Source organism: Idiotropiscis lumnitzeri, chromosome 5 (assembly GCF_059441095.1).
Source record: "Idiotropiscis lumnitzeri isolate Australia: NSW breed Sydney's pygmy pipehorse chromosome 5, RoL_Ilum_1.0, whole genome shotgun sequence".
Lineage (NCBI taxonomy): Eukaryota > Metazoa > Chordata > Actinopteri > Syngnathiformes > Syngnathidae > Idiotropiscis > Idiotropiscis lumnitzeri.
Window position 1 is genome coordinate 13,264,855 of NC_142395.1, and position 13,891 is coordinate 13,278,745.

The 13,891-nt window shown below is 41.6% G+C and overlaps 1 protein-coding gene across 1 annotated transcript in view; it reads left to right on the forward strand.

The window, feature by feature from the left end:
• hcn4 (hyperpolarization activated cyclic nucleotide-gated potassium channel 4) overlaps positions 1–13,891 on the forward strand; it is a 98,962-nt gene that overhangs the window by 53,045 nt on the left and 32,026 nt on the right. Inside the window, exons 3-4 of the mRNA XM_088296692.1 lie at positions 1,511–1,672; positions 9,015–9,233. Coding sequence (XP_088152818.1) covers positions 1,511–1,672; positions 9,015–9,233 — 381 coding nt within the window. The remainder of the gene's footprint in view (positions 1–1,510; positions 1,673–9,014; positions 9,234–13,891) is intronic.

The window sequence follows — 13,891 nt, forward strand, 5'->3', positions numbered from 1 at the left end:
AAAACAGGGGAGCGTCTCCCCGAGGGCGCTTCTCGGAACATCTGCATGCACCTGCTCAACCGTGGCCAGTCGAATAAGGCTTTTGGCTTTGCAAAGTGGAATTCACCTCTCACTTGTACACATCCCACAAATTCAGGCTGGCCAATCAGTGACACACAGAATAGAGAGCTGACTATTTCCTCTCATTGAATGAAATTAATGTCATGTTATTTTTTTTTTGTTTTTTTTGCTCAATGTATTTTATCTCTTTTAAAAAGTTAACATGGTTAAACAACTGCACCTGTGCCCAAAAAATAAAAAATAGGGGAAACCGTGGGCGCAGTGGGCGGCAGAATCACTCATAACTCGTCAGCCAGACCTTTGCTTCTTCTAATGGTTACTAGGGCTGGGTATCATTCAAATCTCCAAAATTGATTTGATTCAAAACACAAGGTCCTGATTCGATTGGATTCTTGATTCACTTTAATTGATATTCGATTCAATAAAAGATTTGATGCAGTACCAATTTGACTTTGGTATGGAAGGCATTCTCAGAAGTACCACTGCTACAATTAGTGCAAATTTTTTGCTTTAAGTAGGTGCATTAGTAAAAATAATCATATAGACATTAAGAATTGAAGCCAAGGCAGTTACATTAAGCATGTACGTTTTATTTAACATGACCTGATCAAAACAATAATTACATTTGCCTTCATGCTTGCTGGCGCTGACTTTACGGCTTCCGCCATTTGGTTTTGATGCGTGACTTTTGCTTAGTGACAAGATCTTGCATGACGTGTTAAGTCATGTTAATTCATGGAGAAAAAGTTATTAATATGATAAAAGTATTGATATATGGTTTTATAAAATGAAATCGGGCTATGAAAAGTAAAATCAATTAAATTTATATATAATTTTTTTTCCCCCCCTAAGTCCTAATGGTTACCTATGTACTTGTATTCGCTGTAGCTACGTGTACTGTTGTTAGCATTTTAACCAAGGTGTTTTTACAAACAGTTTTCAGCAAACTGATGTGCTCTTGATTTAGTCTGATGTGATCTTAAACATGAAATATGACCTATTACATGTGCTGCTCACATGTCTGCAATACGCTACAGTATCAAAATGGAAGAATTTGCCAACCATAGATAAATTCAAGCTCTGACTAAAGCAGTACACTGTTGTTAGCTCCAAATGCTAATGTTATTCTACTAACGCGAGACAACGTTTCTTAGATAACGAGGATAGCTACGCTTGTACGGGCCCGTTACTTTTAATCAGAGTAAGTCGTATTCCCTAATTGTGTAAATGTGAAACATCAGCGAGTTCAACAAGTGAGTTGGAGGCATGTTTTCTGTTAATATCAAAGACCAATCTAATCTTTTTTCAATTACTTTTTGGTGTCCCTCAGCATTTGACATACCATACCTCGTCATTGACGTCACCACGTGATGTTCTTAAATAATCACTCCCCTCGATGTATCCAGTGAGGGGGTAGGAATTTATCAACCCCCTGCTTTTCTCTTTACAGATCTTTCACATGACCTACGACCTGGCCAGCGCCATGGTGAGGATCGTCAATCTGATCGGTATGATGCTGCTTCTCTGCCACTGGGACGGCTGCCTGCAGTTCCTGGTGCCCATGCTGCAGGACTTCCCCGCCGACTGCTGGGTGTCCAAAAACAAGATGGTGGTAAGTGTCTTTCCTCCCTCATCCCCCTCGTTGTTCTGCCTGATCCAATCAGACGGTTCTCTGACTTATCTCATCCATCCACCTCCGTAATTACTCCACTAAAGCCCTTTAGCATCCTGGGAAACCTTGTCTTGCGTATCTGTCATCTTAAAGCCGAAATAAGATGTACTGTATTTGTCAGCCAAATGTGGCCACATGCATTCGGTTTAGTGTGGAATGACTCAGAAAGGTGGATTGCCATAGCTGATATTGATAAAATGTTTTATTTTATATACAACTAAATGCAGAATTAATTAAATTTACTTAGTTTATCGTAATTAATTAAACTGACCAATATACTGTCGGAGTTTACGATACATGTTCGGCACAGACAAGTTTTCTGCCGATGGTATTGATAGCCCATATGCTTTTTTCATGGCCGATACTGATTATTAATAGTCATGTAGGCCGATAACCAATATTTGAAGCTGATTTTGAAGAAAGCGATAAAATGGTGTCAAAATTTTAAAAATAAAAACTTTATACGCATGTTTATTAAACAACTTTAGTGATTTACAACATATTAAAACTTTTTTTTTTTTTATCAGAAAATTAGAGAACTTAATTTTAAAAGTCTTACAAAAAGTACATGGAGCTTCCAGGCTCAGCTGCGTGTCTAATAGTTCAAAGATCTCTTTGAAGTTTTCTACAGCAAATAGTTTTCTTTTAGTTGTATGATGCAGTAGACTGACGTTACAATTTCGGCAAAGTCTGTTGCCTTATCTTTCCCGGAGCGTGTGTGACTCGAGGTGAAAAAGCAAACGGGCAGCTTACTGTTGATTGACTGCAACCCACTGCACAAGGAAACAATCAGATGGTGCTGTGGGTGGGACCAATCTGCTTCTGCAGGCAGGGCCACCAGCACAGAAGAGAGAGAGAGAGAGAGAAGTGTGCTGCAGCGAGTCAAAATAAACCAGCTTTTAATGAAAGGCCAATGCTAATAAGCGTCAAAATGCTTAATATCGGCACAAATAATCGTCCCGGCCGATAATCGGTCTATCACTAGTCGATTGGGCACTTGAACTATTTTACATTTTACAGGTCCGTCTCGTGTCCTCCGTCTGAGACCAGCCACCCTTCTGTCCTTCCACTTTCATTCTTATTCAAAGAGAATAGAGAGATGTTCTACCATGCATGCTCCCCCGTTACAGAGGCTGAGCGCGTTGCGGCCTCTGTGCCACCAAATCAGCCCTCACTTTGCCTTAGCATGTGACAGGTTGGCCGCTGTAATTTATAGCCTATTTTTGTGAGGCCAAAAGATTGATCAGCGAGCGTGCCGTCTTCCCCGTCAGCGGTACATCCCAATAAATCAAATGTAGATTTAACCTCTTCGGAATGGCGCCTAGAAGAGTGCTTCGCTCACTGATGTCTTATCAATATACGCGCGAAGGTCAGCGTCAATAGGGCACCATTGGCGTGATTGTGAGCCGTGTGTTAGTCATCACTGGGAAATCTTAAAAAAAAAAAAAAAAAAAAAGCGGTCGTGCGTGCTTGAATAAAGGCGGCAAAGACTGAATAGGTTTATTGGTTTCGACCCAGCGGGCGCCCCTTTAAAAGTGATTGCATTTGGTGTTAAAAGCAGCCTCTGTTCAAAACTGCAAACGGATGTTTTCATTACCACAGCCAAGGTGGTCAAGTTTTCATTTCTTGGCGGTTGTCTGCAGAATTTGATATATCAGCAAATATTTGAGTGAAGCATTTTTTTTGCAATCCATGCAAGGCCTTTGGCATTAATTTGGCATTGTGGCTTGACAACAAGCTGTCAGTGTTCCCATGTCATTTCCTAGCATATTGCATTTTCTTGTCATGAGTTCATGATTTTGAGAATGAATGACATATTTCTCATTTTTGTTTTCCGTCTTCAAATTAAATTTTTAGCTGAACATATTTTTCTTGAAAAAAACACATTTTTGTTTTCTTTCGTCAGATGAAATTTTAGCGTGTTAAGGGATGCTCAAACATGCATTCATTTTCATGGCTGAGCTGGACTGGATAATTTACTATTGTTTAGAACTTTGTGTTTGTAATTGTTGGCTCTTTGGATGAGTTTTGGATCTAGTCTGTGTGGATTTATAATGATGGTATATAGCGGTTTATTATTTTATGTTATCTCTATCAATCTACAATCATTATTATCTTCAGTATTCCGGCTCTGGCCTTCCTATGTGGAGTTTGCATATTCTACCCGTAACTGCGTGGGTTTTCTTCGGGTACTCCGGTTTCTTCCCATGTTCCAAAAACATGGATGGTAGGTTAATTGAACACTCTAAATTGTCTCTAGGTATGATTGTGAGTATGAATGGTTTGTGCTATATTTGGATATATGGGAGACCCAGGAGTGCGTTCTTTTTTCCAGAATATATTTACAATTGACTTCGGCAATTCGCAGGGTTAGGGCCGGCTGATCCACGAAGAGCAAAAATCTGGGCATAATTGTCCATTGGGGTGGAAAAAAAATGTTATTTAATGCATTTTCTTTTTTAATTAACCAGTCTATTAATAATAATCTGTAGTTTTTTCTGCCAAAAATTTTGCTCTGCCTAAAAAAAAAATCCAATTCAATTGGGCCGTAGTCTGCATAGCCGTTTTATGTCTTGTTTCATTATTCATGATTTTGTGATGATGCATAGGCAGAGCGGTGTATACATTTACGCAAGACCAAATAGATGAACTCTATACTTGGTGTGGGAATGTTTTATGCACGCTTTTGTGCATATGCACACATGATAAATGAGGCCTCTGGATAATGTTAAAGATGATTTCATATTCTTACAAGGAAGAGCAATAACCATGCAGCAAAAGCAACTTATTCATGGTTGTTTCTTTGACCTTCTCTCTACACGAAAGGCAGACTGTGCTTTATCAGACCGCCATTGTTTTCTCTTATCCCAGGAAGATGGTTTTGTCTGATTTGTCATCCTCTGATTTAATCAAACAAGAACTCCGCCTCCGAAAACAAACAATTTAATCATTTATCAGTCGGTATTAGCAAGTCCCATATAGTATAGAATTACAATCTATGACTTTGTACATTTTCCATCGCGTTCATGTCTTTGTATAATTTAGAGACTTCAATGAACCTAACATGGATGTTTTTGGAATGTGGGAGGAAGCTGGAGTAGGCAACCTGGCACAGGGCGAACATGCAAACGCCACACAGGAGGGAAGATTGGCAAGATTGAAACCCTGAACCTCAGAATGTTGCGGTCGACGTGCAAACCACTTGGTGCTAGAATTTATTCAATGTTTTCTGAAAGTTGAGAAACACTCCATCGTCACCAAGAAAAAAAAAAAAAATTAATCTGGCCTGAGTCAAATATTGAGACCTTCCTTGAGGTCCGCGCTGAGTGACTGCCCTGGTTAGCATTTGACGCTAACAAAAGTGGCTGAATAATTGACATAATCGTAGGGAATGGCGCTGTGCAAACATTCCGACGAGAGCCCACTCTGAGCGGAGTATACGGCTCGCACTCAGCTGTGCGTGCCAGAACAGATGTCACATGAGTAGTTACATCGCTCAAGGTATGATGTATTTGGTTCATCATGCCTCGGTGCCTCGCTGACATGCCGAGCGCTCGCTCGCCCCGTACGCCTCGCCTTCCATCACGGGAAACGACAGATGTTGCACACCCATGTCCCTTGAGATGTTTCACAGTTTAGCTAATTTTAGCCAACGATATGCGTACCTGTCTGCGACGGAGATTTTTTTTGTTTTTTTTGTGAACTTGTGCTCAGGGACTCAGTCGACCGCCGACCTTTTGCTAGTATTTAGCATTCAAAGAGAAATGCAACTACCGCAGTGTTTTTGCTTTTCAATGAAGCAACACAGCAAAACCTAATAAAAGAAAAAATAAACTGAAAAACTATTTTTCTGATTCGGGGAGGTGCTGCTATTTTGGTTAGCAACGCAATTAAAAAGGGTTTAACTGTTAACTCTTTTTTGTCTTGGTGTGAATAACAGCATGTATCAACTTGATGGGAATGACAGACATCAGCTCAATACGTATCAGGCCTTTGCATGCAATTTACATGCACGTCCCATGTCTGTGTTTTCTGCAGACTCCAGTTTCCTCCCGCATTCGGAAAAAAGTTCATTTACAACTCTACATTGTGGTAGCGTGAAAGTGAGTGTGAGTGTTTTAGGTGGCGTGCTTCTCTCTAATAAAAGATGATTTGATGCGCATCTCGATACATGGGCTGTGATATGATTCAAGGACGGTTCGATTTTAAAGGAGAAAGAGTCGAATCAGTTCCATAGAGTGGGATTCTGATTCGATTCAATATGGTACGGCCGAGTTCAAGCTGGAATGATGCAATGGATTTCTTGTTGTCATTTAATATACTTATCGTCAGTACTGTAAATGTGGCATTACCTTGAAATATATCTCTCTCCGGTAAAAAGCGATCCCATACGTACAGAATTTCGATGTCTTTCAATGTGGAATATTTGATTTGATGCACTGGCGTCTTTTCAAATCCAAACCGATCTTCCGAATCAGTTTTTCTTCCACCCCTATTGCTTGTCCTCATGTGCGCAGCGATTTATTGGCAACCAGTCCAGATTTTCCCCCGCCTCTAACGCAAAGTCAAGTGAGACAAGCTCCAACTCATCCACAACTCTCACGAGGACTCCTGGACACTTGGCATTCATATACCTCCTATTCTGTTCGGGAGATCTGCACTGTGCCACGCCAAAAGCTGTTTTCTAGGAGTTTGCTTCTGATATTTTGTAACCTCATTTAGCAACACAAGAGAAACAAAATGTTAGACATCCGCTTTCATTCGGATGTCCCTGAGCTCAGCGACAAAAAAAGATGCACTCTAAATCCTGCGAGATGGAAACATGAAGCCTCTCATCCGGCCGCTCTTTTGTTTTGTTTCACACCCCAAATGCTCTCTAATTAATTGCATTAACGAGAAGAATCGTTCTCAGTGTGACGGAATAACAAATACATGTTGCGCTTTTTTCATCCCTGTCTACAGCAACATCCCCCATTACCTTGGAGTTTGCATCCATTGATCGGTACTTCAGTCCTGATAGAGTTATAAAAGTCGACATATTATCCTATAGCCGGCCAACATTTCGGAACAGTGTTGTCCCACGCAAATAAGCCCCTGCTTACGGACAGAAGGAATTTTGTCCTCTTTTCAAAAATCTTTCAGATCAACAATATCCCCGTGATGGGTGCTGTGACTCACTCTCCGGAGGACATGCCGCAGCATTTCAATTGGGTTGAGGGCGGGACTCTGACTGGCTCACTCCTGAAGGTGTATTTTCAAACCAGTCACGATTGGAAAAACATGAATGCATCAAAATTAATTCTGTCCTTTGGGTTGTTGTCCTGTTGCTCCGCCCATCGTCTGCTCATCTTAAATTGACTGACTAAATGGATTGCTAAACGAGTATTTCTTTTCCATTGACGATAACGATGTATCCAGGCCCTGAGGTAGCAACATCGTCCCAACAGTGATGCACGCTCCACTGGACTTTACGGTTGGTTTTGAGATTTTGTTGAGACTGTACCTTTTTGTCTTTAAGCGCACAGTGTCGTCTGTTCCGTACAAACAGCTTAATTTTTGTGCCATCTGACCAACCGATAGTAGCAGCGTCCAACATCCAGGTGTTCTTTTTTGGGGGGTGACAGCAATGGCTTTCTCTGTCGCATCCTCAGATGACTTTCATTCTTGTTTACTTATCGTAGATTTGTCAACAGAGACGATAGCATGTGCCAGAGATTTCTGTAAGTCTTTAGCCGGATTTTTCTTGATCTCATTGAGCATTCTGCGCCATGCTCTTGCAGTCGTCTTTACAGGACAACTGCTCGGAGGGAGAGTAGCAACAGTGCTAAAAACTTAACACGACCTGACGGACCAATTGAGAGACACTTCTGTGGCCGTTTTCAGTTTACCCAGAACCTGAATGAGGACATGTGCAATAGAAAACGGACGCATGGTTTATCATCACATTTCTGCTCTTTGCCATTACTGATTACTCTGCCATGGCGGCTTTGACTAAACAAAACAAAACAAATAATGTGCAACAATTCAACGCATACATTAACCTTTTTGGGTCTGACCCAGCTGATGTCTCGCCAGATTTGCTGATGTCTCTTATGATGATGGTTTTGTTTGTCTAAATTTTTATTTGATTTATTGATTTATTGATTTTTTATTATTTAAACTCCTGTTGTGAGCATTCTGCTTTAATGTAAAGATTTAACAATATGGTTTACAGCTTAGCTTGTTTCATCTTCCACGTAACTTTATTTCTACTTTATTTGCCACTTATCAGAAGTTGACACTATTCTTCTGTGCATCCAACGACGTGATGCTTCTAAAGCCCCTACCCCACTGAGCTGCGAACAAGCGCAAGTGTTTTCAGAGGCTGCAAATGTTGCGTCAGGGATCATTCAAGGTTGCAAATGTGCCCCAAACAGTTGCCAGACGTTTAACGTTAAAAATTCCTTGCGACAAGAAAAATCATTAAAACTGCGAAAATTTTGTGAACAATTGCAACCTTGAACGAACCCTGGGGAATTTTTCTACCTTCGCCAAGAGTCGCAATTGTTTGCCTCTTTGTGGGATAGAGGCTAAAGTAGTCTGGCAGTCGGAAGACTGATCTTTGCAAAAAAAATGAAAAGTTGCAGGCACTCTGTGGATACAAGCAATTAGAAGGTCACACTGCCATCGTCTGTGCATTTTACAACACAATTTGTTTTGCCCTCTATATACAGTATGATGATTGCACCGGCTCATCCCTTGCTACCTTGCCAAGAGTGTTGCTAATAAAATGGCGATCTCTCTGGCTTTTTTCCCCACTGTGGAAATTAGTTTGAAAGCAATTTAGACACGTCAACCCCCAGGAGAGACTCCCATTGATTGACCATGAACTACCACATGGATCTAAAGAGGGTAAAAGAAAAAAAAGGAAGGGTGGGGACCATTTATCTACAAATGAGAAAACCCGGCGAGAAATCGCATCTTTTCTAAATGGCTGACCTACTTTGCAGCCACGCGCGCCCGCCTCTCCCGTGTGTGTCACGCTATATTCGCCTGTGCTTGAGCTTCCGTTTTGCCAGTCCGGGCCCCAAAATGTCGGCTCGCTGTGTTTGCATATCGAGACGTCGCACTCTGCCGGCCGCCTCAAGAGGACATCTGCCATTGCTTTGCATCTTTTAAGGAGGCACGCGGGCGCACGGGCGAGGCTTTCGAGGCGCCCCCGCTGACATTTGAACGTGCCGGCGAATGGATTAACAAGATGGCGGCATTCATCTTCTGTTTTCTTTGTTTCCTCCCTCCACAGAACGACACGTGGGGACAGCAGTACTCCTACGCGCTGTTTAAAGCCATGAGTCACATGCTTTGCATCGGCTACGGCATGTACCCCCCGGTGGGCATGACCGACGTATGGCTGACCATCCTCAGCATGATCGTGGGCGCCACGTGCTACGCCATGTTCGTGGGCCACGCCACCGCCCTTATCCAGTCGCTGGACTCGTCGCGGCGGCAGTACCAGGAGAAGGTGAGTCGACGCGTTCCTGAAAGAAAAATTGCATCACGGTGAGTCCCGTAAAAATCTGCCTTTGAGAGAGGTCATTTTAAAAATCTTTTATTTTTTGATTTTACCCTTGTGTATTACTAGCCTTGAGGTCTTGAACTCACTTCCAAAAAGCATCTACCCAGTCCATGAAATGGTACAATGTATAAAGTGGCATAGGAGTACTGTTAAAATCCACTTGTGTGCTGAGGCAATCAAGTCAAGCACCGTTAAAGCAATCAGGATCGAAGAGCACGTTTACTTTCTGATCCTGGCAAACCACAGCAGCCTCATCACATATTGTGGTGGAGTCTTCTCCGTATTCGAGTCTTGGCACGTTTTTCCATCATCCAGCAAAGTATCCGTGATGGTCCATGTGGGGACAAGGCTTCTGAGCCTTCGCAGGGCTAAAATACGCACTATGGGTCAGCCTGCGGTTTCCTACAGATGCCATTTCGCATCCCTCCTGGCTTGTCACTTTCGGACGGGGTCTCTCACATTTCTTCAGACGCCAAGCAGCCACGGAGCACATTTGTGGCCCCGGCAGACTCAAACGAGACTCCTATACATGGCCCGGCTCCAGATTGAGGAGATGTAGTGGTGGGGGCACATACAAGCAAGCACACTTAATAGAATCTTTTACTGTCAACAATTACGTAATTCACAAAGCCACCTCTTGTATTAAATCATGTGAATGTTATTTGCATACGCACTGCACAGTTCTCGCTGACTCACGCTCACACGCACACATTCGACATGAAGCTTCACTAAAAGGCATCCAACGGCAGTTATTGTAGTTCATTCAGTTAAACTCATGGCTTAGCTTTCGAGGAGTTTATACGTGGCAAGTGTGCGACAAGGGGAAATGCTGCACAGCAAGCTTCTCGTTTCATGATGGACCACTCTTAAAAAATTCCCTCATGCGTACTGTACAGTTTTAGTTGCGCTCACTATAGTCGAACAGGCTCAGTAAGCTACCTTGACTGCCGTGTCAAATTTTCGGGCAGTTTAAAAATCATGTGACGCATCCATGCCCATCATGGCCTGTCACGTTTGCGCAGCCCGCCCCGCCCCGCGTTGTCTCACAACCATTTAGTTTGGTCCACAGCGCCTTGAAGTTGGACCGGCTGCCTCTAGAAAGATGTTTTGCTAAGCAGCCATGATCTTTCCATGTGGGTGAGCTCATGCGGCGAGGAACCCCAGCATTCCCACTTGAAGGGGGCGGCGGGGGGGTTGGAGGAAAGCCCCGACAGCTGGCTCATTGAAGCTGCCTTCCACAGGCACCCAGCGTGGGCGATAATGAGCTGAGCTGCCGGCCTGCCACATTTCTCGCCGTCTGTGGCGCGTGGGAGACAAGAGATGGGGGGGTGACCTCCGTCGGATGTTGTGCTCGCTTCTATTCAAAGAGGGTGGATGAGAGGGAGTGAAAGAGCTTAGATGATGTAATGGGACTTTCAGGTAGCTCAGAGTGGATGTGTTAAATGCTTCACCTTCAAGCCCAGGATGACTTGCCCCCCGAATGCAGCGGATCTGAGAGGCAACATGGTGATACATAGCTAAGTCGAGAGGTATTAAGGTACTGCTTTGAGGAGGAATTCACAGTATTTTTGTGAGAATCCTGATAAAAATAGAAGAAATGGAATTGTACGCCCCACCTTGGTACCCAATGGTGTGTTCCCATCACTTTATGTCATCCTCTGTTAATCCAAAAGTAGCCTGTAGTTTGTCTTCTTGGTGAGGCTAAAATATAAAAGAAAAATGTGACAAATAAACTAAAATGCAGGGACCCCTCGCTATTTTGGCTCCAATATATGCTGTGAATAGCAAAAAGCCATGAGTAATATAAATGGATGTTAAAAAAGTCGGTAAAAGCAATGCAAAGCAAGAAAACTCAATGTGCTATGGTTACGAAACATTTAAAGGCAAAATAATTCAAGACATTTCAAAGCAATGTAGAGACATAAAAAAAGAGGATATTTAAAAGAATGTACAGCGCAAAAACATGATTTTGGAAAAATTGCTTGCAGAAATTCTCTGCTAAAAGACCTTAATTATAGGAATGGGGTGAAAAAAACAAGCATAGTTTTTGAAGCATTTACACTCGGGGGAGAATCACTTGTGTTGGTAGTTGATTTGCGTGCAGCATAACAGCTAAATGCTTGCTTTGTATTTTGGGCTTCACTAATTAACCCGAAGCTGCTGACCAAAATTGACTGACCATTTGAAAACTTTTTCCACCATTAGTGTGTGTCAATTTTTTTTATTTCTACTGTATACACTTGCTGCAATTAAGCGTTTGATAAATTCCTAGGACTGACTACTTTTCCTAATGACTGCTTCCCAATTAGAAATACTTAAATCATTACAGAAAGAACACCAAAATACGCTCAGAACTTTTTTCAAAGCACAATTTTACAATCCTTCATCAATTTCTTTTATCGTTCAAAAACAGCATCCATCAACCTGCCAAAGCCATATTTTTCCTATTTCTGGGTTTACTCTCTACCTGAAGATCCTCAGGAATCCCCCTCGCCACTCACTTGAAAACACGGCTGCACTCTCGCAGCCTGCAGACAGGTTATTTCTGCGGCATGCAATTAAATTTGAAGATGGCGGGTTCTCCCGTTTATCTTTTTGGCACGCTTCGGCGATAAGACGCTCTCTGCCGTGCACTGCTCGGGAGTCTTTGCCAAAGCCGTGTTACAGAATTGAGAAGGGATTTTGGATGGAAAAAGGATCCGCTGTAATTAACTCAATGCTTAAAAATACATTGAAAGAAAGTGAAAATAGGAAAACTCTGCATGAAATATGCGAAAAGTGAAATTAAATATAGATGCAGAGAAACTATACAGCAAAATAAAATAAAATGTGTAATAATAATAATGTTAATTAATGTTATTCATGGAATATGTATAATTGTTGATGTATTTCACAAAGATATTAAGTACATTTTATTCATTTAGCACAGACGGACTCACATGGTTAAAATACGCGTACAGCAATGCATTAAAAAAAATGTCTACTGTGAGAGCAAGTGGACATTTTCCTCCATTCCATGAAGACGGTGTCTGTTTCGAGCCGGCCCGAGGGCTACTGAAGAGCATCATAATGTATACGCTGTCGCATAGCGCAAACAACACATCGTCATTCAGGCCACTCGAGCTCCGAAGTTCATCACAAAACATCAAACCTTGATTATTAAATTAGCACCATTTACTTAACTGGAATCAAAACTAGAACTCGAAACATGGTCATCATTGTAGATGCGTTCACAGAGGTAATTTGCATATTATGTGGTTCCTTAATAGGCCATAAGCCCATAAAAAGGTGTCCCGCCATAAGCATTTAATGCATGTTAATGAACTTGCAAAGTCAGGCTCACGGGGAGCACCGGGATGCGCTAATTGTAACGCCCATAAACACATCTTTTGCTGCATAATCTGTGAGAGGCATTAGGAGGACGTGCAAGCGAGGTAATGTACTTAAAAGTGCATATAGGCTGGATGATGGGAGATCTAGTGCCATTAAACTAAACACATGTTTAAAAAAAAAAGTTCTTTTTAAACAAGTAGGGCTGCTTGATTATGAAAAAATATATATATATTACAATTATTTTAGTCATTATTGAAATCACAATTATTCAAACGATTTTTTTTTTGTGGTATGAAACAAAAAAATATGAATGGAAACAATGTTAAGATAAATCAAATTGATTTATTTTTGGATCGTTCCATCCCAATTGAAAGACAAAGAAAAATGTCAACCCAAAAATTGCGTAAATCCCTTGAGGTTTGCTGAGCTGAGGCCTCAGATTATGACGTTCGCTTTAAAATGTTCAACTAGAACAGCTGTCTAATAGTTGGGTAACACCTGTGTTCATTTTTTTGTCAAAGTGGTGTAATAATTGTCTAACAGATGCCTTTTAACAGCTGTTCTCAAAATCCACTTCTTTTTTTTAGCTTGTAATTACTAAATATATATTTTTCTAGCACTTGCTACAGTATTAGGACGTCTTCATAACCGAATAAAATCCAATGCAGTCTTTTCTCCAAAAGTAAAAAGCCGCCGTTGATCTTAATTGAACAATCTATAGATTGCGGTTGTAGTTTGCCGTGTTTTATAACTGCATCTCATCACACTAAGGGCATTTTTTTTAATATTTGCGACGGTAAGATTTGTATCCACTTCTTCTCTTGCATCTCATTATATTTTGATGACGTTCCGGACTCCGCTTTACCTTTGCTCGGAGCTGTGAAGATTAACGATGCAAGTCAGTGTTTTATGCCAAGATATTGAAATCATTCCTAAATTGAAAGACATTTTGTTGCACTTTTTGTGCAGCATGGTGCCTGAGCGGTTTGAGTGGCCGGTAATTGGAAGATCGCTCGGTCGATACCGAAGCCCCCAGTCGGTCGTGATGCTGCGTCATCACTCTGAATTTCCCTACTGTGCTAATGGGAGGGATTATCTTTTCATTCAGATTATTTGCAAACTAATAGGTGACTCACTTCACATCGAAGACATTTCAGTAATATTTTGCTGCACTCTTTTTTGCCTTCATGTGTTGAATAAGTAGAAAATCTACTGTGTTGCCGTATTCTAATATATTTGATTATTTTTGCTATGTTATTCATACTGTAGAT